Source organism: Aplosporella prunicola (genome assembly GCF_010093885.1).
Source record: "Aplosporella prunicola CBS 121167 unplaced genomic scaffold K452scaffold_3, whole genome shotgun sequence".
In the NCBI taxonomy this organism is placed as follows: domain Eukaryota; kingdom Fungi; phylum Ascomycota; class Dothideomycetes; order Botryosphaeriales; family Aplosporellaceae; genus Aplosporella; species Aplosporella prunicola.
The window spans coordinates 1,407,503-1,433,230 of record NW_022983531.1 but is presented as its reverse complement, the minus strand read 5'-3'; the positions used below and the strand labels follow the sequence as shown (position 1 = coordinate 1,433,230).

Below are 25,728 nucleotides of genomic sequence, written 5' to 3'. Positions count from 1 at the left end.
GGAGAGATCGCCTATTTATTTGAAGAGTTTCTCTGTATTTACAGCCTTCTTCGATAGCTCCCGTGAAACCAGTAAGCCTCTCTCCGTTAACTGTTCAATGCGTTCCATTACGATCCTCGCCTGAGTGATGTTGAAATCAAGCCTCTTTTGCAAGAGAATGTCCCTCATTAGTTGGTTTTTTGAGGCCTGGTTGTGGAAAAGAACATCGCAAATCTGAAAAACCTTAAAGGCAATAGCCGAAATTAAGGATGAAGAAGCCGGGTCCAGAGTAGTTTTAGCTAGGTCTGGAACTGGTTTTGATGGTTTTTTGTCATCGCACATATCGAACATGAGCTTGCAGCTAGTATCGATGTCTTCAAGCATCTCATGTAACTCAGAATCTGAGACTTTTGGTTTCTCTTCCGGTGACAAGCTACCACAGTCTGATTGTGTAGGACAGATATCTGCCATCCGTGTGAGATGGCGCTGGAGTCTTCTACAATGTTCCAGCAAGTTCGAGAAGTCTTTTTCTTTGGAGATCTCGTACTGAATGCCACTGCCAAAAGAGTCGTGTTGTGAAGTCGTCGACCATGTCGGAGTTTGTGCATCAGGAAACTCTCCAGGCTGTTGAATGTCGGAAGTCCGATGCGACGGTCCAGCAAAATCTAGGAACGTGGATTCAATCGATTGACCGGGTTGCATGTCCGGAAAACCGGCATCTATCCCGGGATAATTTTGAGTTTGAACTTGGGGCGAGCCCGGTAATCCGTATCTCTGGTCTATTTGAGGCTCCGGCATTGGCAAATTTTGTTGATGGTGTAGTGCGGAGTGAGATCCGACCCAGGACCAGTTCCAACTGAAGGGGTCATCCTTGTTGCTTCGGGCGATCGCTCGCGGGAGTTTTCTTCCCAGGATTTCGTCGTGCGCCGGCGAGATCGGGCTGGCATTGTTGGTTGGAGTTTCCATGGGCATGGACATGGTGGTCGTACTGCCGATGATTGTATCCTCCGAAGGATAATTCCGGTGCATTCGTGGTCGGCCGCTTTTGTAGCGGGGCAAAAAGAAGCACGGAAGTCCTCTCGACTGGCAATTGTGGCATGGACCGCCATTTCTCGATGCAATGCAGCGAATCTTACGTTTGTGACAGGCATCACATGCATTACGCACATGTGCCTGTGAGGCAAACGTAAACTGGTCGCCATCACTGCGTGATGCCATGTCGCTCACGATAGGTTGGTTGTTGACGAAACGTTGGAGAGAAAACAAAAGTTACTATCCGCTACCGTAGGAATTATTCAGATATTCTAAGGCAAAAGGTACCGCTTGCATCGGGCCGAGAATATATGAGCGGCTTATCCCTACTCCTAGGCCCTGGCTTACTCGCTCGCTTACTCTTCACTTCCTTCACCGTTTTCTTCACCGTTTGTCGTGGGGGCTGACTGTATTGTACCGTGTCAGTCATTTGTCCGAAAGGTACCTGCCCGAATATGACTTGTAGTCTTGGATAAAACGGATCGAATTATTTTATTACCCGGAGAATTTACCGATACGCATCAAACCGCAGACGTCCTGATTTCTTATATTAAAATATCGACTTGGACGTTCACCAAATCTCGCCTTTATCAACCATACTCTGCTTGAGTACCAGCTCCTTTTGTTTGCATCTTATCTTCTTTAACTCCTCCACTATGGGTTCTGAATACAAAGACGTAAGCGCCAAAGGCATGGCAGCTTACAGAGCGCCATCGCTTCTCCAACCTCACAAGGCTCGTCAAGCCTTGCGCGATGCTCACGAGGGTAAAATCAGCCCTCTAATTGGCTATTACTGCGGAATTCCGGCAGTTTCTACAGCTAGAGTCATGGCTCAGCTGGGCGCAGACTTTGTCTGGGTTGATTGGGAGCACGCATCTTGTGGCGTAGAAACCATGACGACAGTGCGCAACCTTGGCATCAGACTATTACTCCAATAAGCTGACATCATTTCAGATTGTCCACGAAATTCAACACATCAGCGAGGGTAAAACAATGGCGTTTGTCAGGTGAGCTCGTGAAAATTTGAAGGTGATAGAGCAATGATTAACTCTTTGAAAGAATCCCGGGCCATGACCATGCTTCAATTGGCTACGCTCTAGATGCAGGAGCCTCAATCATTGTGCCGCAAGTCGAAACTGTCGAACAAGCTGAGCACATCGTATCGGCCGCAAAATTTGGGCTCGCACAAAAAGGCACCCGATCGGCGCCTCCTGCCCGCTGGCTTCCGGGTTTGGGCGACAAGACAATCGATCCAACGCGCTCAGTTTTCGAAAGTGTCAACGACCAAGCCGCCCTCGTCATCCAGATCGAGTCTGAGAAGGGTATCAAAAACTTAGATGCCATTCTCACCGCAGTTGGGGACCGTATCGACTGCGTCTGGATTGGAACACTTGATCTGCGTGTCAGCATGGGACTGAGCGGATTCTGGGGTCCCGAGCCCGAATTCTTGAATGCTGTTCAGCTCTATGAAGAAACTCTGAAGAAGCACGACAAACCCAATTCGGGCATGTGTGCCGCTGGAAACTGGGCCTCCGGGGCGAACAAGTCTTTGGTCATTACAACCGGTGACTTGTTTGCCTTCTTAGGCCAGACAGGTGTTCTCCAAGAGGCGAGGGACAATCTGAAGCCTACGGATAAGCGACAGAAGCGTACTTAGGAAGAAATGGTTCGCTTGTAAAGTGATGGATAGAGCTCCAATGCATACTTTGAACCTATCTACGTTGTTTTAAGTTGCAATATGCATCATTACAAAAGGCCTAGAGCTAAGTAGTGTACTACTGCTGCCCCCTACGTACTACACGAACGATTCGGGCGTCACTTGTCGATAATGCGACGTCAGATGGTTACAAAACAACTGCCTACATGGTGTTTGGTAAGAATATGGCGTCTCATGGCGACAAATTAACTCCCAAGAATAGGTTAACGCTATAAGTATTTTATAAGAGAATGTAGTAGTGCGGGCGGACTCTAGGTTACGAAAAATACTTGAGATAGTTCCTCGTCATAATTATCAGCCAATTTCATTAGCAGGAGGCAAAATATTAGTGTTTATTAATTATCTAGATTTCAGCTTCTAATATTTGATTTTTCAGCACTTAGTATATTTTATTATATCCCTTCAGGACCGATAAATATTTGGGCCTCACGAGAAACATGGATATTAATCTTAAGTTTAACTTTTCCACCTCCATAATGAAATATTAGCCGTATCCTCCGATATTAGCGGTACCTTTACTATGCCAGGCGGTGAAGAATTAAATCTTACTCCGGCTTACAGCTAGCAAGTGATTACTCCGATAACGCGATTTATCTTATAGTCCGCCTAGTCTCGGACAATTAATGCCTTTAGACCGGAAAAGTGCATCACCAGTCGAAAGACACTTCTTGTTTCTCTCGCGTTTATGACCTCTTATAATTTGTATAAAGTGCCTGTTATATAGCAGAGCTCTGCAGTGACAAGTTTAGACCTTGTTTCTTGTGCAATCAACTTCCGGCTTCATTTACCATGCCCGTCTCAAAGGAATACGGCAGGCGTCTTATCCCTACAATTGTGGATGAGTTAGCTCAAGAAGAACCTGACCGTGCTGTATACTCAATCCCCCATTCGCAAGATGTTTCTGAGGGCTTTCGTGACATTTCCGCTTCTGTATTTGCGAATGCAATCAACAGAACAGCCTGGTGGCTTGAGTCGGAGTTTGGGAGAGGCTCAAACTTCGAAACAGTCGGATACATTGGTCCTCGTACTTTACCCCACTCCATTTTATTTGCACAGCTCGTACTAAAATCGAATCAGACGATCTCCGATATGTAATCCTGATCATCGCGTGCGTCAAGGCTGGCTACAAGGTAATAGCTCTTTTCACTGATTCCTGACCACTTGATAACTTCTATAGGCCCTTCTACCTTCTCCACGAAACAGCATCGAAGCTACTCTTGCAGTCTTAAATGCCACCAATTGCAATATCTGGGTAACTCCAAAAACGCGACCAGACTTTCTTCCGCAGATACTCTCCCAATGGCCTATGAATGTACTGGAGATTCCCGAATCAGACACACTCCTGCAACCAGATGCAGTCGCTGCATACCCATACAACAAAACTTTTGAAGAGGCTGCCAACGATCCCTTCTGCGTCCTTCACACTTCTGGATCCACTGGCCTTCCCAAACCCATCGTTTGGAAGAATTCTCTTCTTGGTACATTGGATGCCACACGCTTACTGCCAGAAAGCTACGGTCGCCGTCCCTGGACTGTCATGTTCGAGAAGGGAGATCGATATTATTGTGCATTCCCTCTTTACCATGTAAGCCATTTCGGACCTATAAATCATGAGCTATCCGTTTGCAGACTATCCGCTTATCCTTATTATATTAGGGCGCAGGATTGCTTATGAATATCCTGGTGAAAACCTTCTACGACACATGCAACGTGATGGGTCCCGTCGGTGTGCCTCCAACAATCAATCTTGTTGAATCACTTCTTGATCATGGAAAGATTGATATCTGGAGCATCATTCCTTCTATCGTTGATGACATTGGGGAGGCACCTCACATCACCGCAAAGTTTGCAAGCGCAAAATTCATAGTTGCATCGGGCGGTAAGATCCCTTTTTCTCCTTGACACTGAATCATCACCAGCTAACAACTACAAAGGCCCTGTCACATTTGCAAGCGCCGACAAGGCTACTAAGGCCGTTAGGATATGCAACATCACAGGTACTTCTGAAGGACTTTTCCAGGGAAGCCTTCTCGTCGAACCGGAAGACTGGATCTATTTCTCATTCCATCCATATGCTGGCTTCGAGTTCAGAGAGATTGCCGAAGGCGTCTATGAGCATTGGGCTGTCCGGAATGAGGATCGCGTCGGCCTACACCAGGGTATTTTCCATACGTTTCCAGACGTGAAAGAAATGACCCTCAAAGATCTTTATTCGCCGCATCCTACAAAGCCAAACTTGTGGATCTACCGAGGCAGAACAGACGATTTGCTCGTCATGACAAGCGGAGAAAAGATCCGTCCTCTTCCAATGGAAGCAATCATCAACAGCCATCCAGCTGTTAGCGCAGCGCTTGTAGTAAGTGTGAACAGTTTTCAGTTTAAAGAAATGGCTATTTCGCTCGTTCATTTAATGAAGAAGACTGCTCCGTTCTTCTCAAACTTAAGCTGATCAATCGGGCAGATCGGAACAGGCCAGACGATGCTGTCGCTTCTCATCGAGTTGGTTGGTGACGAGCCTTCAACCGCAGCAGAGCGTGAAGCACTCTTGGATAGTATTTTAGAGAGAGTCCACATTGCGAACTCCTTGGGACCTTCGAATGCACGCATATTCAGGGAGTACATCTGGTTTGCGAAGCCCGATAAGCCGTTTGTCCGGACGGATAAAAACACTGTTAAGCGTCGGGACACTGTTCTCCTTTATGAAAGGGAGATTGAGCAATTCTATGAGAGCATGGAAGAAGATGGTAACTACGCCGCCATTGACATTACCTCCCCAGAGACAATTGCCCGGGGCATCCGAAACATGCTCGTAGATTCATTGCCGTCGATGAAGGAGGTTGGGTCGGATGAAGACCTTTCAAACGCCGGATTGGACTCCGCGCTGGCATTCCGCCTTTCAAAATCACTTCGTTCAGCCCTTGCTGACCATGAGGAAAAGAAATCCGGGCTTACTCCCAAGTTTGTATACGCTCATCCAACAATGAACGCTTTGGCGAGAGCTTCCTACGATTTCATCCACAAGGCGGGCAGCAGCTCTGACAACTCCCCGGAATTGCAACAGAAGAGTATGGAACAACTTCTTGCCAAATACACTGCTGGCTTGCCTTCTCCACGAAAACATGTACCGAACACAGCAGATGGGTACACGCTCATCACAACAGGAAGTACTGGATCACTTGGTTCCTACCTACTGGAATCACTTTTACACCAAGACAAGACCGTGAAGAAGATATACTGTCTGAACCGAAGCGAAGATGGAAAGGCCAAACAGACGGAAATAAGCGGACCGCGGGGACTAACCACAGCTTGGTCTTCAAAGAGTGTTGAATTTCTACAAGCAGACTTGTCGAAACCAGAGCTTGGCCTTGAGAAGAACAAATATGACGAACTTCTTAGGCAAGCAACGCACATCATCCGTAAGTATACGTTTATCTACGCCTTTGTTCTGCAAACGCAGCTCTGACATTAAAGTAGATAACCAGTGGCCGGTCAACTACAACTGGGACATTGCTTCATTTGAGCCTCATATCCGCGGTGTCCGGAATCTGATTGACTTCGCATACGAAAGCAATCATGGGGCCTCCCTGTTCTTCGTGTCAACGATCGCAACAGTTAGCCATTTGAGGCCTCACGGTGCTGTTCCTGAAGCACCAAATCATATCTTGACTTCCACCGTCGGAGGCTACGGCTCTGGAAAGCAGGTGTCGGAGCTGATATTAGAGGAGGCGGTGAAAACCTCCGGTGTCAATGCCTCTATTTGCCGCGTGGGGCAGATTGCGGGACCTGTCTTACGTGGGCCGGAGAAGGGCATGTGGGGTAAGCAGGAGTGGCTGCCAACGGTATGGTATTCCCGATGCTGCAAGTTTCGCATTAGTGTTTTATCGCTAACAGGTACTTCAATTTATAGATCATCGCCAGTTCCAAGTACCTCGGTGTGCTTCCATCGACATTAGGGCCTCTGAGCCGAGTTGATTGGATTCCCGTTGACATCCTCGCTGACGTTATTGTCGAGCTGAGCGGTGCAGCAGATGATGGCAGGACTGTTGCAATCGTTTCCAGGAACGCAGCTGCCATTGAGCCGGCTGTCTACCACGCAGTCAACCCTAATGCTATCGATTGGGCTAGCCTGGTCCCTTCAGTGGCAAAGCACCTTGGCGAGTCAATCACAATCGTGGAATGGGATCAGTGGATGGATGCGTTGCGAAAGTCTACGCTTGGTGCTACGGCGACAGTCTCACTGAAACAGAATCCGGCCTTGAAACTGCTTGACTTCTTCGAATCGTGGGGAACGGCGGATGAGGCAGAGGAATGGCCTGTCTTGGAGACAGCAGAGACGGCGAAGAAGAGTACAAAAATGGCTGAGCTTCAGCCGGTTTCTGAAGAATGGATGGAGTTGTGGCTAAGACAGTGGAAGCTTTAACTTTTTCCTCTTTCGAAAGTTGGAGGAGGTATTTTCAATAGGTTTCTCTTAGCAAGGGGATTTATTTGGGGTTATTCTTTCAAATATGAATCGAAAAAACAGACCATACTTCAGGGGATTTAGGCAACGATATGGTGCAGTTTTGCAAGGTTGATCTCGGATGTCAGCGCATCCGTGTCCGGCCAAGCAAGGGGACTAAGCAACGGATTTCGGAACGAACATGAGCCGCTTTCTAGAAGGGCGGCGTCTGTTGTCGCGCGGTGGCAGGGATTGTGCGTGCACAGCCTGGCATGGGGCTGAGCCGATGGTTGGCTGTTGGGCGGCGCGGCGGGCGCGGCGGTGTGGATGACGCGGTCAGAGTGTTGTGATAAGGCTTAGCGATCAGCCTCACACGTGGTTGTTAGCCTACTTCCCTTTCGGGTATTTGCGCCAGCGACTCGGCTAATAATAGCCATCTTAAGTCCTTTGTCACCTGCGGCTCCGCTCCGTAGGGCTGTACACCATCTGTTTTCTTCGCTACTGTTTCCATCTACGCCTCCGCGATACCCCCACACTCGGTTGTTTTGCCATTCGTGTTCGGATTACATGCTGGTTTTGCCATGTCCCGCGCTGACTGAGCCGCTCGCCCCACAAAAAAAGATCTCGCCCTTCCTGCTAAGCTTTAGGAAGCCTGATCGCGCACCGTATCTTGCTTCAGCCTATCGGTATTGGATGTGGATAGACGCGTTACCTACTTTAGAGCTATGTAAGGCATCCTTGTGAGAAAGTAATCTGGCTCATAGAAACGTGGTGCTCGCTCACCGATTCACTGACAGGAAGTGGATATGTGGAGGCATCCAACAATAGAGTAGATAGTGATCCTGTCAAATCCGTGCATGGCCTTGGCAAGTTGGCTCTTCATGGTAAACCACGAAGTCGAGAATCTTTACTTTGCGTCATAGGTGATGACGGAGATTATGCCATCATTTAATGCCGACGAATCTGAGAATGCACTGTGCGTAAGACTGAAGAAGCTCGATATGTTTCCGGCGAACTATCATGCCTACAGACTCACCGTAAGTTCATACCGCAATAACTGAGTAACCGTAGAAAGGCTATGTGCTATTTGACAATGTGCAAGTGTGAAAAGGTCTAAGCGAAAAAAGCTCTGGATTGTTCTAATTGAAGTGGGACCATCGTATTGTTGGTTTTGGAATCGTGAAGCCCCGCAACCCAATGGACTGATACGTTCGTGACACAGCACGGCTTCTTCTGTTGGAAGGATGTAGAGATTCTAGAAACACAGCCCGAGTTCAAACAAGCTTTTGAACCCTAGTAATGGCGGTGTCTACAGCTTGGGATTATTCACCCTTACTGGTAGGACGGGTGGGGCCATGTCAGCCTTAGAGGTATGATGCCATGCTGATGCCCACGCCGCATTTGCCTGATTATATTTTAGGCCATTGAGATATATAAAAGAGACGCCCTCGTTTCACTGAGTCTTCACGATATCTCCATCCTTATCTTTACATCGTTTTCAATTTCTTTTTTGCTCAATCTTTAGTTTCCGCACTCTCAAGCACACTTCAGTTTCAGAAATGGACACTATTTCTTCCCGGCAAGAGCTCCTCGATTCCATTAGAGGCCAAAAGCTCTATTTTCCCGACCTGCAACCATTGTCTCGCCATTGGCCGACTGGAGTTCATCCGGAACTCGAACGATTGCGAGATGACATGAACAGTTGGCTTTATTAGTAAGAACAGAACACCCATTGTCTTCATCATCTTTCAAATCTGGCAAGTATCAAGTATAAAGGCTAACCAAGAATGAAATTCGCAGTCATGTCCCTTCAGAGAAGCACAGGAAGGCTTTCAAGATGGCCGATTTTAGCCTGTTGGGAGCAGCAGTCTACCCTAACGCTAGATATGAGACTCTTAAGATCGCAACACTTGTGATTGTTTGGGTATGTATAACTACCTAACATGACGAGAAGGTTTGGCTAATTTATATCACTAATTCCTAGTTATTTGTGATGGATGACGGTAAGCAATCAAACATCTCCCCAATGCGAAACATAATCTGATTCTTCTCGATTCAACTAGAGCTCGACATGGAAGACGCAGCCCTGGTAGACGACATTGAAACGTCCGACAGATATCGTCAGGAAATCATTCAATTTACGCGGAAATGTCTCGGGCTTCCGCACGAGAACGACTCAAATGCCATGGAAAACATGGTTCAAGAGCGGTCTGCAAAGAACACTTCATACCGCCATATTGTCCAGAGTTTTGCTGGCATCGGCGCTGCAATTCGGGACATGTACAATGTCGGTGAGTATCACAATGTGCGCCCTTCTGGGTGAAATGATATCTTTGTGCTGAAACCAAGTAGAGCAAAGAGAGAGGCTTGCTGCGCACCTGGTGCACTGCCTACGCATGACAAAGTCGGAGCAGTTCTCCCGTCAAATCGGCAGAATACCCACTCCTGACGAGTACTGGGAGATCCGTGATGGGGCCTCCGCTGTGGGAGTCACACTAGCATCGCTTGAGTAAGTCTCTTTCTCCACTGTCTGAAGGCAATACTTCTTCATAGAGCGCCCCCGGCAAAAACTTCCTGTTGGCTTACAAATGAGCAGGTTTATTGCCGAATCCAAGGGGATTCCGCGCCAAATCTTTGAGGATCATGACATGACGAGACTTTGGACGCTTACGAATATGAATGTCTCATAGTACGTTGAAGGTCCTAGTTGAATTGACAGAGTACCTAAGATAAACTAACATAATGACCCTGGTAAAAGCATCAATGACATTTTCTCAGCACAAAAAGAACTGGTATGTTGAAAACATCTCCTTGGCATAGGAAACACATGACTTTTATGTTCGGATCATCTAACATGCATTCACGTAGGCCGGCCTCTCCATCTCAAACGCGGTCCCGGTTTTCTACGCGGCTTCCGGACCTGAAAACCGCCTTGAGACTGCGATCAAGAGGATAGTGTCCTTGATTGCGACCACTATTGCCGAAATTGATGAAGTCAGCAATACGCTTCTCGCGCGATATGGCAGTAGTGATCCAGAAGAACAGGTCACGAAGGATTTGCGGGCTCACATCGACGGCTGCAAGAATTGGTGTACGGGAAATCTGCACTGGAGGTATGATGTCCTGCAATCGTTAACTTATCTTACAAATGGGTTAATGCTAACGGTTTTTTCTGTAATGTATAGTTTGGAAACTCCTCGCTACGGCCACTTGGGAGAGAATGCAGATGGGAATGGTGGCATTACCATTCAGTTGTAAGAGGTTTGGCATGTGACTTTTTCGCAAGTTTACGTAGAAGCCGGCGTTGAATATGGTGCAGCATAGATTTTAATCCTTCTGCTTTAGCGAGTAAAACTCTTACTTGGATTATGGGCTGCGGCAAGGATTGTTTTCTTCGATCGTGGAGACTTGTGATGGTTAGCCGGGGAGCTACCCGGAGTGTGCTTTGCGTGGACAATGGGAACGAAATAATCGTGTCTGCAACACCAACAATTTTTCGCTACGAACGTTTTCTCAAAAACTGATCTCATGATCTAAAAGATATCAGACAGATCGTAGTTACATGACAAGGCAGCAACTCAGCAAAATGCCCGATTATTTCTCGCGCTTCTCCTTTTCAAGGAATTCCAGATACTGCGACACGGTATCCACCACCATTTTTTCGAGGCTTTTGAACTTGATGCCGAACGTGCGCTGAGCCTTTTCGGAAGAGAAGGCAATGTTCCTCGTGGGCAAGTTGCCGTCGTTCGGCAGCACGCCGCTCTTCACAAACTCGGGGAACTTTTCCGCGACAATGGAACGAATATCGTTCCAAGAGAAGTGCGTGCTAGCGAGGTAAGACTCATTTCCGGGGATCTTTTCGCGGTCCAGCGCGCGCACGTGGAGCTCAGCGATGTCGTCGATGTGGCATGCATGGGCGATCTCGGCGGTGTCGGTCTTTGCAGCGCCCGTAACCATGCGCAAGAAGTATCCCGTCGCCACAGTCAGACTTGCTAAATCGGCAGACGACTGCGCGATGTAGCTCCTACCTTCGACAAAGGAGGGCGCGATGTTGACAAGGTCGAAGGATGGGGAGTTCTCGGACATCCACGCCAGCGAGCGACGAAGAGCCGCTGTTTTGGAAGCGCAATACGCCACCATGTCGTCTGACCAAGGTGGGGGGATTTCGTCGTTCATGTCGGCCTCAGTGACGACTACTGTAGAGGCTGAGTCTGGACTGGCTGGCAACTTTGGCGACATGAAAGCGGCGAGTGAGGAGGTGACAACGACGCGCTTGACGGTCCCCGCCTTCTTTGCACTTTCCAGAGCCGAGAGAGTGCAATTGACGGCTGGGTGGATGTACCTGTTGTATCGTTCTTCCGGCGCAGCATCAAATTGTGGCACAGGCGAGGCCACGTGAATGACATAGTCGACTCCCGCGATCGCGGCATCGAGGGACCCCGGCGCAGTAAGGTCGGGGACGGTGAAGAAAGATGCGGAAGAATCCAGGCCGGGAAGAGCGGGATGGGCCTTCAGCCAATTGGCCTTTGTTTCGCTGCGGACAACGATGTGGACGGCGTAGCCATTGCGCAGAGCCTCAAGCAAGACGGCGAAGCCCACGAATCCGGTGCCGCCGGTGATGCAGACGGTACCTTTGGACATGGTGTGATGAGTGGTGGTGGGCGTGGACGTGTCAAGATGAAGGCGGGGGTGGCTTAGTGAGCCTCCGCGCTAGCCGCATACGGTAATGACTTGCCGTTCATGCTTATCTACAATATCGTCAAATACTCATCGACCAAGATGCAGATACTTCTCAGCCATTTCCATCAAGCTGAAAGCCTTGCGTGCATATTTTTCCGGGCAATCACGCCCCTCTTCCTTCAACGCTGACAGCGTACGCTTCCAGTATGCCCACCTCGCCATACTGAACCCCGACTGTCCACCATCGACACCTGCCGCTACCGCTAGATCTCCCGGCCTTGCCATCTCAGCTTGCTCCCCCTCGATTTGAAATCCACTCTCTGAGAGGAGAAGTAGTTTACTCCCGCTGTAACGCAGCCAGCGAACGACAACAGCGAGCCTTTCATCAGCCACAGGCAGCCGAGACTCGCTTTCATTCTCTTCGCCATCTGACATCTCCAGCACGTTCCGCAAAGTCCACAAAGCGCACGCCGCAAGCTCCGATCCGCACACGCCAGCCGCAAGCAGCCGCGCGATGAACGAAGCCAGGTTTTCGTGCTCCGCTGTACGAAGCTCTGCTGCTTTCTTCCACTCTTCATACACGTCGGTAAGGAGGAAAGGAAGATCTCTCCAAATGACTCCTTGGGAAGTATACATGACAGGATTGTCTTTGTTTTCCTCCTCGGGGCGTTGTTGAATGACTCCCAGCTCGCGCGCCTGCAGAATCAACATCGCCATTCTGTCATGTTCGGCGCTATAAAAAGGTGTGCTCTTGGCCGCTTGTATGACTGTCCACCAGAGGTCGTGCAGGTCAAACTCGATGCTAGTGCCGGGCTTGGAGCGGGAAGCGCGCAGCGTGATGATGTGAATGAAGGAATGAGCCGTGGTGCATAGATCCGAACTGTCTGTTCCCAGCTCTTTCTTGACGGTTTCCTGATAGCGCAGGGTGAAGTTCTGTCGTCTTTCAACGAAATCATCTGGTAGGGGTTCCATCCTTTCGTCCTGAGTTCGCGCCTAGGAAAGTTTCATGTGAATTTGTTGCAGAGGTGTATCGGGTTTGGCTCGTTGAAAGTAGGAGTATTGACTTTTTTCCAGAGCAAAACAGAAGTGGTACTGCGGCGATTACATATACCGTAGTACACCACGTAGCTGTTGTGGGGGCGTGGCGATCTAAGTATTCGGCGTTTCAGGCGCTTATTTTAGGTATGATCCGCAAATTTATGCACCTCTGACGTAGACACTATACGTAGTAATGTTCCAGGAAATTGAACAAAAAAAGCACTGGTGCAAGATCCTTATTTGATACTTTATATCCCGAAAGTAGTTTGATTATGTAGCCGCTCCCAAATCTGATCCCTTAAATAGCACTTTCTTCTTTCCGCGAAGCAGAGCGCATTGAAATACAGAAATAACTAGTAGCTTATAGAGGAAGGTATAAACGGAGTTTACACTCCATACATAATCCCAGAAATCCCGGTAGCTTTGCACTACAGCCGCCGCTCGCTGCCCGTCTTTCGTTTTCCAGCCGCAAGCATGAAGCCCGCCCTCATCGCAACACTGCGCTGGAGGGAAAATATGCGGAACCGCTGATGCAGTTGTAAAAAAGCTCAATGTCCACCAGCACAGTAAGTCGATTTTAAAGCGCGCGGTGGTAGCGAACAGAGTACTGATGCATTGCAGAACTGTTACTGTAACGCAGACCAAGGTTAAATGGTACCAATGGTTTCTGACTACCAAGACGATTGTCAAGATAAGCACGGTCAAGGTCATCCAGCCGACTACGCTGATCCAGACCCAAGTTCGGACTCAGACTTTAACGTTGCCAGCTTCTTCTATCACCGTAACAAGGACGACTGGTGTAAACACAGCTACATTACCCGGCGCTTCCCAGGTTGTAACGGTCACTAAGCGTGGGGGACTTTCTACCGTTACGCTGCCTGCTCAGGTTTCCACAATCACTCGGACTCTTTCTGCCGCGGATGCTGTCCCTGTCACTGCCCCTGCTGAGGTATCTGATACTGCTTTCTCGACGGCGCAGACATCGACTACAGCCATAACTGAGGCTTCAGACGTCACTACTTCCACTAGGAGTTCCACTGTCACGGAGGTCCTGGTCACGGAGACTTCGACGTCCACTAAAACCTCCTTCACAGAGGCGACAACTATTGAAATCCTAACTACGCCGTCTTCAACTACAACTAAAAACTCCCCTATAGAAGGGTCCACACAGAAGTCTTCTACTACTATTACTATAAAGGCTTCTATTATAACCAGTATCCCAGCAACAGAGACTTCGTCAACCACTAAGTCATCCCGGAGTGCTTCTTCTATACCGTCGAAACCTTCACTTCCCAGACCATTGGTGTTTCTACCATTGAGACAACCGCCGCCTAAGCTTCCACCGCCGAGACACTAGCCGCCGCTACCGGTGCTGTGAACGCAATTAGAAGCTCTCCTGTTCGGATCTTTACCACCGAAGTGTCCACCACTAAGACGCCTGCCACTACTCTTACTTCTATAGAGGTTTATACCATTGAAACTCTTACTACTAAAGCACTCGTTTCGGAAACTTCCACCGTTGAACTCTCAACTCGTAGAACGTCCGTTATCGGAAAGCCTACCGCCACCTAAAATCCTACCATTGAGACATTAATCACTGCTTCTACTAAGCACTTTCTTATTCAAACACCTGTTGTTCAAGCCTCTACTGCGGGAGTCCCCTCCTACTATAGAAGTATCCACTATTGAGACATCGGCTACACAACCAGCTATAATGCCATCCAATATCGAAAATACTATTACTGCGACTCCCACCAACGAAGCTTCTACTGCTAAAGTTCCCACCGCTAAAAGCTCTGCTTCTGAGGCAACGACCCTACAAATAACAGCCACTGAAACATCTGTCATGCAAGCAGCTACGACTATGGTACCAACAATCACTGCTATAGAGACCTCTACAGCTGAAGTTTCTATTGCCGCCTCCGCCGAGGCTTTTACAGTTGAGACGTCCACCGCCGAAAAATCCGATGCTAAGGTGCCTGTCACACAAGCTACCACCACTGAAACCTTCGTCACACAAACATCAATTACCGAAGCCACAACCACCGACGTGTCTATCACTCAAGTACCCACACCCGAACCATCCAACACGGAGATCTCCGCTGCCGAAATCTCCACTTCCACCGAGACTTCCGCCGTCAGCTCAGAAAGCGCGCTCTCCACCGCCTCACGCAAGAACGAAATCACCAACGGCGGCTTCGAAGACGGCTTCTCATCCTAGACAACCGCCGCGTACGACTTCACAACGCTCAAATCCGCGGCAGCCGAGAACGTACACACAGGCAACAACGCGATCCACATACACTTCTCCACCAACGCAGGCAGCAACGTCTCAGCGCAGGGCGGGATGAGCGCGTGCCAGGCCGTCCGCATCACGCCCGGGAAGTACTATATGGCCATCCTGTGGGTGAAGGCAGGCTGGGAGCTGTCGGACAGCACGTTCTGCCTAGTACAGGGCGCGGATTTCCTGGATGCGGGCGTGCTGGCGCGGGGGTGGAATTTGCTCCGCGGAGAGTGGCTGGGCTTAGGGTACGGCTCGGGGTTTTGGATGGGCTCGACGTGTTATGCCGATTATGGGCACATGTATGACGCGTGGTTGGGTGATGTGGTTATTAACCAGGTGACGGAGGACGAGGCTAATGCGTTTTGGGATTCGCAAGAGTAATATGAATGGAATAGGAAAGCGGTACATAGAATATTAAGTAAATGACGATAGAACCGAGATCCCTGGCTCTAATGGATGTTGTTTATTACTATTGAAAATCTGGATGAACCCCGCGAGATGAACGAAACCGGGTTACAGAGAAAGGCTGGCAGCGATGCTATTATAAATGAACGAAAAGTACAGTCAGGCGCTCGTTTACAGAGTGTAGCTGGGAAACAAGGTGCAGATACGACAAAAAGCAAAAACAATATGGAGGGCACGCTCCGTTTTAAAAAGAGAATGAACCCGACCTTCACAATTGGGCTTTCTTTCTGCCACAAATTTACAGAGTAAGCACTGTCACAAACTGGCAGGGGCATCAAACCCAACCTTCTCGGCAAAGCCTTGTTGGCAAGACCTGATTCGCAACACGAATGCAGGCTGACACGACCCTTGAAACCATGCATGCGGCTAAATGCACTTACAAAATCCTTTACCGTCTTTTGCTTGTCATCGCCTCTTTCACAACAGCAGCCAAAACCTCGCTGTTTTACTCTCTTTTTGAGAAAGCACTGTCTTTGAAGTGGGCTGAAAGAACAATGGAGGCACATGACTGCGTCGTTATTGGCGCCGGCAAGCAAACTCTTCCTGGCTCGCGACCCGCTCCAACTAACCCATGCAGGGTGGTATGGCTTGGCCGCCGCAAAGACCTACATCGAGCTGCACCCCGAGCAGAGCATCGTCGTCCTGGATGCGGCTGCGAGCGTAGGCGGCACATGGGCCCAGCATCGCCTGTACCCAGGCCTGTTGACCAACCATACAATGGGCAACTACGAATTCAGCGACTTCCCCATGGACCCAGAAACGTACGGCGTTGCGCCTGCTGAGCATATCCCTGGTGCCGTCATCCATCGTTACTTAGCCAACTACGCGCAACACTTTGGCGTCTACCAACGCATTCGCTTCAACACCAAAGTCGAAGCTGTAGAGCCGAGCGGTGAAGGGTGGAAAATTACGACAGCGCAAGGAAAAATTGATACAAGAAAGCTAATCATCGCAACGGGCTTGACGTCCGAAGCCTTTATACCCCGAATTCTCGGTGATGAGACGTTTGGGGGCCCAATTTTCCACTCCAAAGACCTCCAACAGCACGCTACTGATGGTCCTTGCAACATATCAATCCTAGGCGGCGCAAAGTCGGCATGGGACGCCGCTTACGCGTATGCTTCCAGCTCCCCCGACGTTTCTGTCGACCTCATTGTCCGCAAATCAGGCAACGGCCCCGTTTGGATGATACCTTCATCGCGGTCTCCGCTGCGCCTCGAAAGACTCGTGCAAATCCGATTTATTAGCTGGTTCAGCCCTTGTATCTGGGGCGATGAAGATGGCTACCGAGGTATCAGAGGTTTCCTCCATAATAACTGGCTCGGCCGCAAGATCGTAAATCTTTTCTGGAAGTTGTTCAGGCCTCCCTCCGCAACTGATTTGGACAAACATCCTGAGGTGAAGAAGCTGGTGCCTTGGAAAGAACCCTTCTGGACCGGAAATAGGCTGGGCATCCTAAACTACCCGACCGACTTCTTCCATTATGTACGAAACGGCCAGATCCGCGTCCACGTCGCCGACATCACCCACCTCTCAGAGAAGACGGTCCACCTCTCCAACGGCGCGCAGCTCAAAGCCGAAGCGCTCCTTTGTGCCACCGGTTGGACCCCCACTCCGCCCATCCACTTCCCGCCTGGCAGCGACGCCAAGTCCGACATGCCGCACTACGAGCCCGACCCCAGCAGGCTCGAGCAGCGCGCAGATGCAACAGTCCTAGAGCGATTCCCACTGCTGAAAGCGCACCCGCGCGTTACCAGACCTGAAAATCCCACCCCCGAGGGCATCACGCCCAACCAGCCTTTCCGGCTGTACAGGTTCATAGTTCCGCCGCAGGCTCTTCACAACCACAATATCGCCTTCGCCGGCATGGCTGTCGTCATCAACAACGCCATGAACGCTCAGACCCAGGCGCTCTGGATTTCGGCGTATCTGGACAACAAGCTGGAGCTAGGCCGTCTGCCGTTGACGGTCGAGGAGGCCCAGTACGAGACGGTGCTGCATACGCAGTTTGGTAAGTGGAGGAGCCCTTGCGGCTATGGCGCACGGTTCCCGGATTTGGTGTTTGATGCTATGCCGTACACGGATATGCTGCTGCGTGATTTGGGGCTGGAAACGCGCCGGAAGAAGGGTTGGCTGGCGGAAGTATTCACGCCTTATGGACCGGAGGATTATAGAGGCTTGTCGGCGGAATGGCTGCGGAGGCATAGTTAGTAGCCGGGTTGGTGATGGTTTTTCGAGTGTGCACATAAAGGTGGGAGTGTCTCAACCCTCAAGCTTGTGGTTGGTATATATTTATCGATATATTCGCATCGGGTTGATTACTCCGAACAAGTAACAACGACGGGGTTGAACGCAACACCTCCTGAGTACGAAGAGTCGTACGAGCTGATCTCGGCCCGGAGCGACGGAGATGATTTCAATGCCGCGTGAAGAGGTAGTCGCAACAGACGACGCCGAAGAAGAAGAAGGCATAGCAGCGGACGAGACTAGCGCGGACGACGCAGTCGGCGTAATCGTCAAAGCAACAATTTGAGGCGCCAACATGATAGTGCGTGTTTGCGCCGGGAGAGTGATGGTCTGAGTCCGTTCTTCCACAGAAGCGTCACAGCGGTCTGGTTAGTGTGCGGCTGAAAACCACGAGGTAGTCGGTTTGCAGTTAGCGAATGCCCCATCGAAACCGAGAGGTACTTTTAGAACTAGACTCCGCACATATAAGAAGTCTAAGAGACGCGCGCGGGGCGACGCGAGACGAGGGCGGCTGGTCATTTTTTTGTCTTCACCTCACGTGGCTGAGGCAACTCGCTGATCTGTCGAGCGGGCCGTTGTTGAAAACCAAATCCCTCTGCGAGGAACCAGAGAGTTCCATTTCGCTTGGTCCTGCCGCCGCGTCTGGCTAGATCCTCTCACGTGAGTATATCTTCGTAGGCGTTTGCCGGGTCGCGAGCCGGTGTCAAGAGAGCGGAAGCATCAGGTTCCCGGCGCCCAACTATCAGCCTGGGTACGGCAACGGCAGGCCGTGCTCCCGACAATACGCATCCAGCTCCTCGACGGCCCTGCTCGCGGGCACTCTCTTCACCTTCTCGCAACGCAAGCCCAGTCCCGTTATCGCGACATCATCGTGCGCATCGACGTCGCCGTCCCAATCAAAGCGCAACAGCACGACGTCGTCGGCCTCGAAATCTGGCTTGTCAGCTAATATGCCCACCTGGCGATGCATGTGCGCGTAGTTCTTGCAGAGCCACGGGTGCAGGCGTACGATCTCCGACCAGCCGTCGGGTACGGTCGCGAAGTTTCGCGCCATCTGCACGCGTCTGTGGGGGAGGGGCTTCTCGTAATGGTCCGCTTCGATGGAGGGTGGAAGATATATGGCTGCGGCGTATCATTTTTAGATAAAAGTTTTGTGTGCGTGAGAATGTGGCGCACCTTTTTCTACGAGACTCCAGATTCCGTATTGCCAAGAAGGTGATGCTGGTGAGGGCGTCTCCGGGTTGCTATGCTGTATGGTCTTCAGTGGGATTGGGCCGTCGCTGTTCGTTCCCCATTCCTGTTCTTCTGCCTCTTTCAGGTCTTCCCAGTCCATGTTACCGATGTCCAAGTCCATCCCCCAGCTTGCGGCTTCTTTGACATGGCACCGGGTTATGTCAACTTTGTTGTCGTCCGGTGCATTGAGGTAGACGACCAGGACGCCCTTGACGTCATAGTCAGAGTGCGTTGCGACGATGAAAAAGAGCGGGTGAAACGTCGTGTCCTCATCTCTTAGGCGGATGTGGTATTCGTAGACGTCTTTGAAAGGCTTGTTGGCAAAATCGGGCTTCAGCGCGAGCTTGCACGTGTCTTCCGCGAATTCCGCTGAGTTCAATTCCTGTTCAAACGCTGACAGACGATGTCCATCAAGCTCGGCGGTGGCGTAGACAGCAAATTTGTAGTCTCCATCCAATGTGGCGAGGTGTCGCTCTGTATTGGGCGCCTTTCTTGGTAAGCCGGTCATGTCGTGGTTTGTGTCGCGGTTTGTGTTGTGAGGCTACTTAGGAAAGCAAGCGGTACCGGCTATGTACCACACGCGAGCCGCGGCATTCTTCGGGTAACATTCCCGCGAAAGGTAAGATGCCTCCGCCCCTTCGACGCGTCACCAGCCCACGTTACGTGCTGCTGGCCGCCTGCTACAGTAAGCCTCGCCAGTATGCACTCTGGTGAGGAGTTGGAGTGAGGCGCTGGTAACGTGTCAAAAACAGGTCCCGTAAGTGAGCTGGTCTTGAGAAGGCTGCCGTTGCATGCTTTGCGGATTCATTGCTATTGCTTGAGGCTGCTGGGGAAGTTCCGTTCGATTTTCAAGATCGAGGCTACGTCGGTGTTCACTTATATATGTAGGGGTCATATCCTGGTGCAGGGCCGTGATTACTAATGGAGTGCAGTAGTGTGTTCGTCGTAATAGCTGAATGTCTTGTAACAGATCGGCTACTATTGAGAACTTATGGGACCTTAGTAGGAGAGGAAAAAGCGTATATTTTTACGTATAGATCAAGATTTCTAGTCTAACTATATATTAAGAGTTATAAGTTTTATAGAACTCGTCTTTGTTATTATAAAGAGTTTCTACTGTAGATAGATAACTATGTAGGTTAGCGAGATATTGCGTAGTGCTATATGTGGTGGAGGCAGAGAACTAGAAACTTCTTATTGCTTTCGGTACAACAAGATCGGTACCTATTCTTCGCCTACTGTTAACCTTAGACTAGGCGAGACATGTTATAATCTTGTTTTCTTTGCCGGACAACCATTGAAACAGAAACTAAATCTATAAAACATATACAAATTCTATACAGTCGCACCCTCAAGTCGCCAAAAGCCGAGTTCCACTAAATGACAGATGTTCCCTAATGGTACCCCTGCGGGATTTGAAGCCCATCGAGAATACTCTTCCACACCTTGACTTGATCCATCTGGATGTTCTTGTTTCGCGAATTATTTTATGGGTCCGTCGAGGAGCGTCGTGGATTGTTGAGTATTCCGTCTTCTTTAATGTTAGTTAAAATTATTTTATGCATCCCCTATTCCTATATACGAAGGGACAATGGGAGTAATAACTTACATCGTTTTGCAAAAGGTTATACTGCTGTGCGACCTCCCTTGAGAAAGCAATATCGAATGGAGCATTTGCAACCTCCACTACCCAAAACTCGCTATGATCGGCCTTCGTAGACCCTTCTAGCTGCCATCCTACAGAGATAGTCCCTATCACTTTCAATTTGAGCCCTTCCAAAGGTAAGGTTGTGTGGTTTGTGCTGATTTTGCACTGGAGCTCTTCTGCCGTCTCTCTGCTTGCTAAGTTGGCGTTGCTACTGTTCTGGACGACAGTTGCTATCTTCAGCGTTGGTGGGTCGCTAAACAGTTTGATTCCGCGGCTTGGTGGTCGCGACTAGAGGAATGAGGAAAATCAGCTTAAGGCTCGGTTGAAAGCGAGTGTGCCTCGATGTATCAACTTACGTGTGACCGCGAACGTGAGCCGTCCATGATAATTGATTTGGTGTCTTTGGCTTTTGCTGGTGGACTCTGTCCTAAGAGCAACTTATGGGGTGGTAAAACCGGAGAACGTCAGCTGAAGTTCGAGAGAAATTAGTGATAGATAAATCGCTACCATAAGATCATGGAACTCCCTCAGGAATCCCTCCGGCTCCCTCTGGATCTCAGCCGCATGCGTTGCGGGGTTTACCGTCAACCAAGGCGTCCAAGGCTTTATTAGTATGTCCAATCACTTGCCGCGAGTACCCTGGTAGTAGTAATGTCCAGAATAACGCGTTGCCAAGCGCTGCTCTGATTGGTTAGCACGTCTGCTTCTTGTCGTCAGTCTTACATGGTCAGTGCATTTGTGCAACCCATCTTTACGAAGGCTGAGAATTGAGAGCAGTGAGTGTCGGGTGACGTGGTCTCGAAGCTGTGCATGTGCATATGCATCAACCTATTGTGAGTTGACGATCCACAAGTCGAGGCAGTGAGCCGAACACTGCCATGTTGCCACAAAACGCCACCAACTACGTTCCACTTTGATGCGATTTTTGGCCCCGCACTTCATTTCGAAAGAGATTTTTTACGCATACGCTGCTCTAGAGCGAGGTTCATCTCAACCATTGTATACTGCAGTCATGTCCATTGTATATAGTGAAGTTAAAGTTGACTTGAAAGCACTGCTGCCATGTTCACATTCCTGTCACGGGGGGCTTAGGCTGGAACACGGGCAGCTTCCCAGTAAAAGAGATGGAGGATGATCTCGCATGCTGCACGAATTCCGAGGCTGCAGCCCATCATCATATCTGTAAAAGAAATGCCGTCTCTTTTAGCCGCGAGTGGCTTATCTGTATAAGGTTAAATAGCCCTTGTAATCTGGCAAGACTCGCTGACCACTACAAAGTTGTTACGTTGAAGGTTTCGAGCCTGAATTTTTTGATCCGTTTCACATGGAGAAGCTGAAGCAGGCTCTGGTTCCTTCTACTCGCCCTGTTTTACCTATCTATAAAGACTCAACAGAAGACCTTCCGAGACCATTTCGTCAGGATTCAAATACCGACAATCATGGAGAAAATACTGCAGAGCATGCTTCACAAAAGGCTTCTTCAGTTAACGACCAAGCTTTTTATGGGGCAAAAGAGAAACTTGAATGTCTATGAATACAGGATACGTATCCATACGCGCCTACACAAGCACTTCATTCCACCTCCAACTTTCGAGGAAAACGGCCAATAAACGATGGCTCTCAGACGACAGAATGCGGTCCTTCTTCCTCGACTATCGATCCTAGAATAGAGCTACATGAGCACAAAAAGCAAGACCCATGCGGCCATGATGTTACTGGCACCCAGGACGTAAGCCCTTCGATGAAAACGGCAGTACAATTGAAAAGGAGCCGAACTGCTGTTGTTTCTCCACAGTCAACAGCTTTACGAAAAGCAAGAAGAAGAAATTCATGGCCCTTGCTGGCACCAGCAGCACCTTCAAGCCAGTCGGCAGCGCACCCAAGCCCAGAGCAGATGCTTCCTACAATAGCAACATCCGCAATATGTACCGCAGATAAATCTCCCACAGAGCAATCAAAGAAGCTAGCAACATCGGTGCAGATTATAGCAGAGATAAACCCTACAGCAGAAGTCGAAGCAACAACAGAAGATGCACGACCAATATCAGTACAAACAGCATCTTTGGCAGAGTCACTGGGACCGCCAACAACGTGGGACGACGTGCCAGCAGGCTACCCTATGCTTGCAAAGAGGATGGCAGATATGCCTACGGCATCCATTTTTAGAAGCTTCGCCGCTCTCAATCTTCAGAATCTTCTATATATGCAAGCAGAGCTACAAGATTTGGAAAAGGAACTACTAAAGCTCCAAGCAAAAGATGCCGCTGCAGGCAATGAAAGCATCCGGAGACGAAACTACGCAAGGGACTGGTGGTCGCTTCAGAGATCAGGCATCAAGGGTCGGTTATCTGAAGATGATCCTATCCAATGGCGTGTTGCTGTTATGATTCGGGACAAACTTCAGAAGTACAGTATGTTTTTTTATTGGGTTCACATATCTAATATTCGTTAGACAGTTCATACTTACAATGCAACAGATGAGGCGCTTATTCAAATGATGAAAATCCTCTCTGCAAAAGAGCCAGATGAACAAGATTATAAAAGTATACAAGAGTTCCTTGTATCCAAACCGATGCTAGATGGGGAGGCTCTCGTAGGTGGCGACAGAGACATATGGGGCGTGATGAACGAGAATTACCAAAAGGATCCAGAAGATGATCTCATTACCCTACTATCAAGAGAAAAGACGGACCGCCTGTCAAGATGGATTACCAGTTTGCTTGTAAAAAGACTTGACAAGAAGGCGAACAAGAAGGAGAACAAGGAGAACGATCCGAGAAAAAAGCGAGGTTCAGTTGTGGCGTTCTCAGTCGAGAGCATTAACCGTTGGACGTTTATGTTAACCACCGGGCTTGGAGCTATGCTTCCAGTGGCGTCAATGCTAGCTCTCCAACGCCTTGAGTCGGTCCAAGTTCGAACGGTGAGCTTGGTGTGGATCGCCGCTTTCAACTTTTTTCTGGCTATTCTTCTTCATTGGTTGGCATCAGTCAAGCGTGCTGAGATATTTGCTATTGCGTCAGCGTTTGCAGCTGTCAACGTTGTTTTTATAGCAAAATGAAAAATCGGCAGGGAAATGCCTGCTATTGACATGGTATCATAAGTAAATCCTCTCTCTACTCCTCTATTTAGACTTTTCTTTCTTCTTGTTCAAGCCATATACTCCGTGTGCGAGCGGCGCATAGCCGCATACTCTGCAAGCCGGTGCTGGTTTCTTTCTCTCTCTAGCTGACTAGCAGTATCTTCGCGACTTCGGTATGCCATCCTCCGCTCACCGGCTAGAACATGTCGTTAGTTGTATTTATGTATTGTAAGGCATTAACTGTACTTACGGGTGGATACTGCTGCAGGTGCCAAGTACAAACCAGCCTTCCTAAACACGAGGCGGCTGGAGGGGGGTATTTCCGCGGCCATCATGGCAACGGTTTCAGGCGGAAGGAATACACGATAAGGATACATATCCAGATCACCGCTTTCGAGTACCCAGATCGTAACCTTCTTGGATTGGAGACTGACGAAAATCTTCTTTCTTTTCGACAACACGGGTTCGTCGATGAAGCCGACGGTACCCGAAATCCATCCAGAGACGGTCATGTTCCGTACTTCCTTATTGATCCTGACGCGGATAATGAGGGGGACCCCTGTGTGTTTGAGAAGCCCGTGGCCGTTCGAGCGGATAGGTTCGGCATCCTTAGAGCTGAGGAGGAGGACATTGTCGGTTGGAATTGGGACAGGAGAGCTGAAGGGCATTATACCCTCGTCGTCCTTAGCAAAGTATGCGATTGATTTAAGCCAAATTTGATCTTGTGAGGCCGAGAGGACACCGAGCTTGCAAGGTCGGCGACGGTTGTCGTGGAGCTTTGGCACCATCAGTGAGCTTTTGTTTTTGAGCCCCAGGACAATCGTATACTTACAGCTATCATCGACATTAGAGGCATGGTGAAGTTGCGACGATGACAGTAATGACTTCAGTGTTGGCAGATGCGCAGGTGGAAGTTTTTGAAAGATAGAAGCGAGCGTGGTGCAAGAAGGAGAGGGTCGGTGGAACTTTGGGGCTGAGGTGCCGGGCGCCGGCATGTGGAGGGGGACTTGAGAAGCTCAGCCACTCTCCGTCTCGAAGCCGATGACGTTTTGCACCTCCCCCAAAAAATGGCGACCAATGATATAACGCACCCAAAGGTCCGTACTTTCAATCATCGGAGGTGAGATTGAACAGCCTGACAAGTTCCCAAGCAGATACCAAATTCAGTCAATATGCAGGTTATTGCTGATAGATGCTGAGCAGCAACTGTCTTGCATTTGGTAGTGCCCGTGATCCAGGTCACTGTGCGACGGTTTACGGTCTCGAGGTGGAGAAACGAACGCTCGCCGTTCGGTCAGCAAAAAGGACGATCCCCACGGGTGCTTCTTCACACGATGGAAATGCTCAACGAAACCCCTGTTAAGGACACGACTCATGAGCACAGCGGCCTCCGATGGTACACTGTACCCCGTGGAATCGAGTTGTCGTTGCTGATAGTATCGGGAACGGCAGCCAACGCAGGGAGGTTCGTCTGAGATCATCTTTAAAGCCACTTGCTAACGGACAAACACAGTGGCTAGTTTGCGCAATCCATGTATCCTCCAGCAGAGTAACGAACCGCCAGTTTTGACCTCTATGTCGCCGTGGGATATCGACCCCGGATTTCCGAGCTCTTATCCTTAAACGCGAATCGTTGCCGAAGCAATCAAGATACTTCGAGACAGGAAATAGAGGGAATGGGACATGACCGAGTGGAAGAGAACACATAAGAGCGAGGAAGGGTCAAGGGTCTATATACCTTATTAAGGTCATAAGATTCAAAGCAACAGTTTCCCGCTCTTTTCATGCGAGTGAAGCCAAAAGAGTGTCTGGAAAGTCTTACAGGTTTTTAGGCGCATACAACAATATGAGGTACGCATCTATTCCCTCCCCTGATGCTGGCAATTGG

The 25,728-nt window shown here is 49.5% G+C and overlaps 12 protein-coding genes across 12 annotated transcripts; 6 read left to right on the top strand and 6 right to left on the bottom strand.

The window, feature by feature from the left end:
• Positions 1–15: 15 nt before the first annotated feature.
• Positions 16–1,197, bottom strand: K452DRAFT_219698 (uncharacterized protein; the record flags this gene model as incomplete). The annotated part of the gene is made up of 2 exons (XM_033536425.1): positions 16–753; positions 820–1,197. 2 exons carry the CDS (start codon positions 1,195–1,197, stop codon positions 16–18), a joined length of 1,116 nt encoding a protein of 371 aa, XP_033402120.1.
• A 470-nt stretch (positions 1,198–1,667) lies between these two features.
• K452DRAFT_305344 (uncharacterized protein) lies at positions 1,668–2,668 on the top strand (the record flags this gene model as incomplete). Its single annotated transcript, XM_033542890.1, has 3 exons — positions 1,668–1,913; positions 1,966–2,018; positions 2,071–2,668. The coding sequence occupies 3 exons, from the start codon at positions 1,668–1,670 to the stop codon at positions 2,666–2,668; spliced, it is 897 nt and encodes a 298-aa protein (XP_033402119.1).
• An 849-nt stretch (positions 2,669–3,517) lies between these two features.
• K452DRAFT_264205 (uncharacterized protein) lies at positions 3,518–7,233 on the top strand (the record flags this gene model as incomplete). Its single annotated transcript, XM_033538677.1, has 8 exons — positions 3,518–3,752; positions 3,806–3,858; positions 3,906–4,313; positions 4,385–4,607; positions 4,663–5,084; positions 5,190–6,144; positions 6,203–6,567; positions 6,636–7,233. 8 exons carry the CDS (start codon positions 3,518–3,520, stop codon positions 7,146–7,148), a joined length of 3,174 nt encoding a protein of 1,057 aa, XP_033402118.1. The 3' UTR covers positions 7,149–7,233.
• A 1,770-nt stretch (positions 7,234–9,003) lies between these two features.
• K452DRAFT_315582 (uncharacterized protein) lies at positions 9,004–10,424 on the top strand (the record flags this gene model as incomplete). Its single annotated transcript, XM_033543873.1, has 8 exons — positions 9,004–9,090; positions 9,151–9,169; positions 9,230–9,457; positions 9,519–9,675; positions 9,763–9,855; positions 9,925–9,958; positions 10,035–10,279; positions 10,352–10,424. 8 exons carry the CDS (start codon positions 9,004–9,006, stop codon positions 10,422–10,424), a joined length of 936 nt encoding a protein of 311 aa, XP_033402117.1.
• Positions 10,425–10,641: 217 nt separating this feature from the next.
• On the bottom strand, positions 10,642–11,813 carry K452DRAFT_283670 (uncharacterized protein). Its single transcript, XM_033539813.1, has one exon. It carries the CDS (start codon positions 11,805–11,807, stop codon positions 10,761–10,763), a length of 1,047 nt encoding a protein of 348 aa, XP_033402116.1. The 5' UTR covers positions 11,808–11,813; the 3' UTR covers positions 10,642–10,760.
• Positions 11,814–12,009: 196 nt separating this feature from the next.
• K452DRAFT_355793 (uncharacterized protein) lies at positions 12,010–12,875 on the bottom strand (the record flags this gene model as incomplete). Its single annotated transcript, XM_033545995.1, has 2 exons — positions 12,044–12,875; positions 12,010–12,023 (listed from the first exon to the last, which is right to left on the bottom strand). The coding sequence occupies exons 1-2, from the start codon at positions 12,816–12,818 to the stop codon at positions 12,010–12,012; spliced, it is 789 nt and encodes a 262-aa protein (XP_033402115.1). The 5' UTR covers positions 12,819–12,875.
• A 560-nt stretch (positions 12,876–13,435) lies between these two features.
• Positions 13,436–14,382, top strand: K452DRAFT_341052 (uncharacterized protein; the record flags this gene model as incomplete). Its single annotated transcript, XM_033545357.1, has 2 exons — positions 13,436–13,450; positions 13,525–14,382. The coding sequence occupies 2 exons, from the start codon at positions 13,436–13,438 to the stop codon at positions 14,239–14,241; spliced, it is 732 nt and encodes a 243-aa protein (XP_033402114.1). The 3' UTR covers positions 14,242–14,382.
• Positions 14,383–16,100: 1,718 nt separating this feature from the next.
• On the top strand, positions 16,101–17,941 carry K452DRAFT_243188 (uncharacterized protein). Its single transcript, XM_033537898.1, has 2 exons — positions 16,101–16,161; positions 16,211–17,941. Exons 1-2 carry the CDS (start codon positions 16,128–16,130, stop codon positions 17,842–17,844), a joined length of 1,668 nt encoding a protein of 555 aa, XP_033402113.1. The 5' UTR covers positions 16,101–16,127; the 3' UTR covers positions 17,845–17,941.
• Positions 17,942–18,622: 681 nt separating this feature from the next.
• Positions 18,623–19,621, bottom strand: K452DRAFT_305336 (uncharacterized protein; the record flags this gene model as incomplete). The annotated part of the gene is made up of 2 exons (XM_033542889.1): positions 18,623–19,002; positions 19,057–19,621. The coding sequence occupies 2 exons, from the start codon at positions 19,619–19,621 to the stop codon at positions 18,623–18,625; spliced, it is 945 nt and encodes a 314-aa protein (XP_033402112.1).
• Positions 19,622–20,398: 777 nt separating this feature from the next.
• Positions 20,399–21,210, bottom strand: K452DRAFT_355790 (uncharacterized protein). Its single transcript, XM_033545994.1, has 3 exons — positions 21,118–21,210; positions 20,723–21,049; positions 20,399–20,644 (listed from the first exon to the last, which is right to left on the bottom strand). The coding sequence occupies exons 1-3, from the start codon at positions 21,142–21,144 to the stop codon at positions 20,465–20,467; spliced, it is 534 nt and encodes a 177-aa protein (XP_033402111.1). The 5' UTR covers positions 21,145–21,210; the 3' UTR covers positions 20,399–20,464.
• Positions 21,211–21,885: 675 nt separating this feature from the next.
• K452DRAFT_341048 (uncharacterized protein) lies at positions 21,886–23,863 on the top strand (the record flags this gene model as incomplete). Its single annotated transcript, XM_033545356.1, has 4 exons — positions 21,886–21,992; positions 22,040–22,244; positions 22,302–23,172; positions 23,239–23,863. 4 exons carry the CDS (start codon positions 21,886–21,888, stop codon positions 23,817–23,819), a joined length of 1,764 nt encoding a protein of 587 aa, XP_033402110.1. The 3' UTR covers positions 23,820–23,863.
• On the bottom strand, positions 23,864–24,947 carry K452DRAFT_109982 (uncharacterized protein). The gene is made up of 3 exons (XM_033535013.1): positions 24,673–24,947; positions 24,091–24,616; positions 23,864–24,036 (listed from the first exon to the last, which is right to left on the bottom strand). The coding sequence occupies exons 1-3, from the start codon at positions 24,694–24,696 to the stop codon at positions 23,909–23,911; spliced, it is 678 nt and encodes a 225-aa protein (XP_033402109.1). The 5' UTR covers positions 24,697–24,947; the 3' UTR covers positions 23,864–23,908.
• Between the last annotated feature and the right edge of the window lie 781 nt (positions 24,948–25,728).

Coding starts and splice junctions, on each gene's coding strand:
- K452DRAFT_355790 (XM_033545994.1), bottom strand. CDS start 21,144: ATGGACGGCTCACGTTCGCGGTCACAC. Junction 21,050..21,117: donor GCTCACGTTCGCGGTCACAC/GTAAGTTGATAC, acceptor TCATTCCTCTAG/TCGCGACCACCAAGCCGCGG. Junction 20,645..20,722: donor ATAACCTTTTGCAAAACGAT/GTAAGTTATTAC, acceptor ACATTAAAGAAG/ACGGAATACTCAACAATCCA.
- K452DRAFT_109982 (XM_033535013.1), bottom strand. CDS start 24,696: ATGCCTCTAATGTCGATGATAGCT. Junction 24,617..24,672: donor CTCTAATGTCGATGATAGCT/GTAAGTATACGA, acceptor ATGGTGCCAAAG/CTCCACGACAACCGTCGCCG. Junction 24,037..24,090: donor ACCTGCAGCAGTATCCACCC/GTAAGTACAGTT, acceptor GACATGTTCTAG/CCGGTGAGCGGAGGATGGCA.
- K452DRAFT_243188 (XM_033537898.1), top strand. CDS start 16,128: ATGGAGGCACATGACTGCGTCGTTATTGGCGCCG. Junction 16,162..16,210: donor CTGCGTCGTTATTGGCGCCG/GCAAGCAAACTC, acceptor TAACCCATGCAG/GGTGGTATGGCTTGGCCGCC.
- K452DRAFT_283670 (XM_033539813.1), bottom strand. CDS start 11,807: ATGTCCAAAGGTACCGTCTGCATCACCGGCGGCACCGGATTCGTGGGC.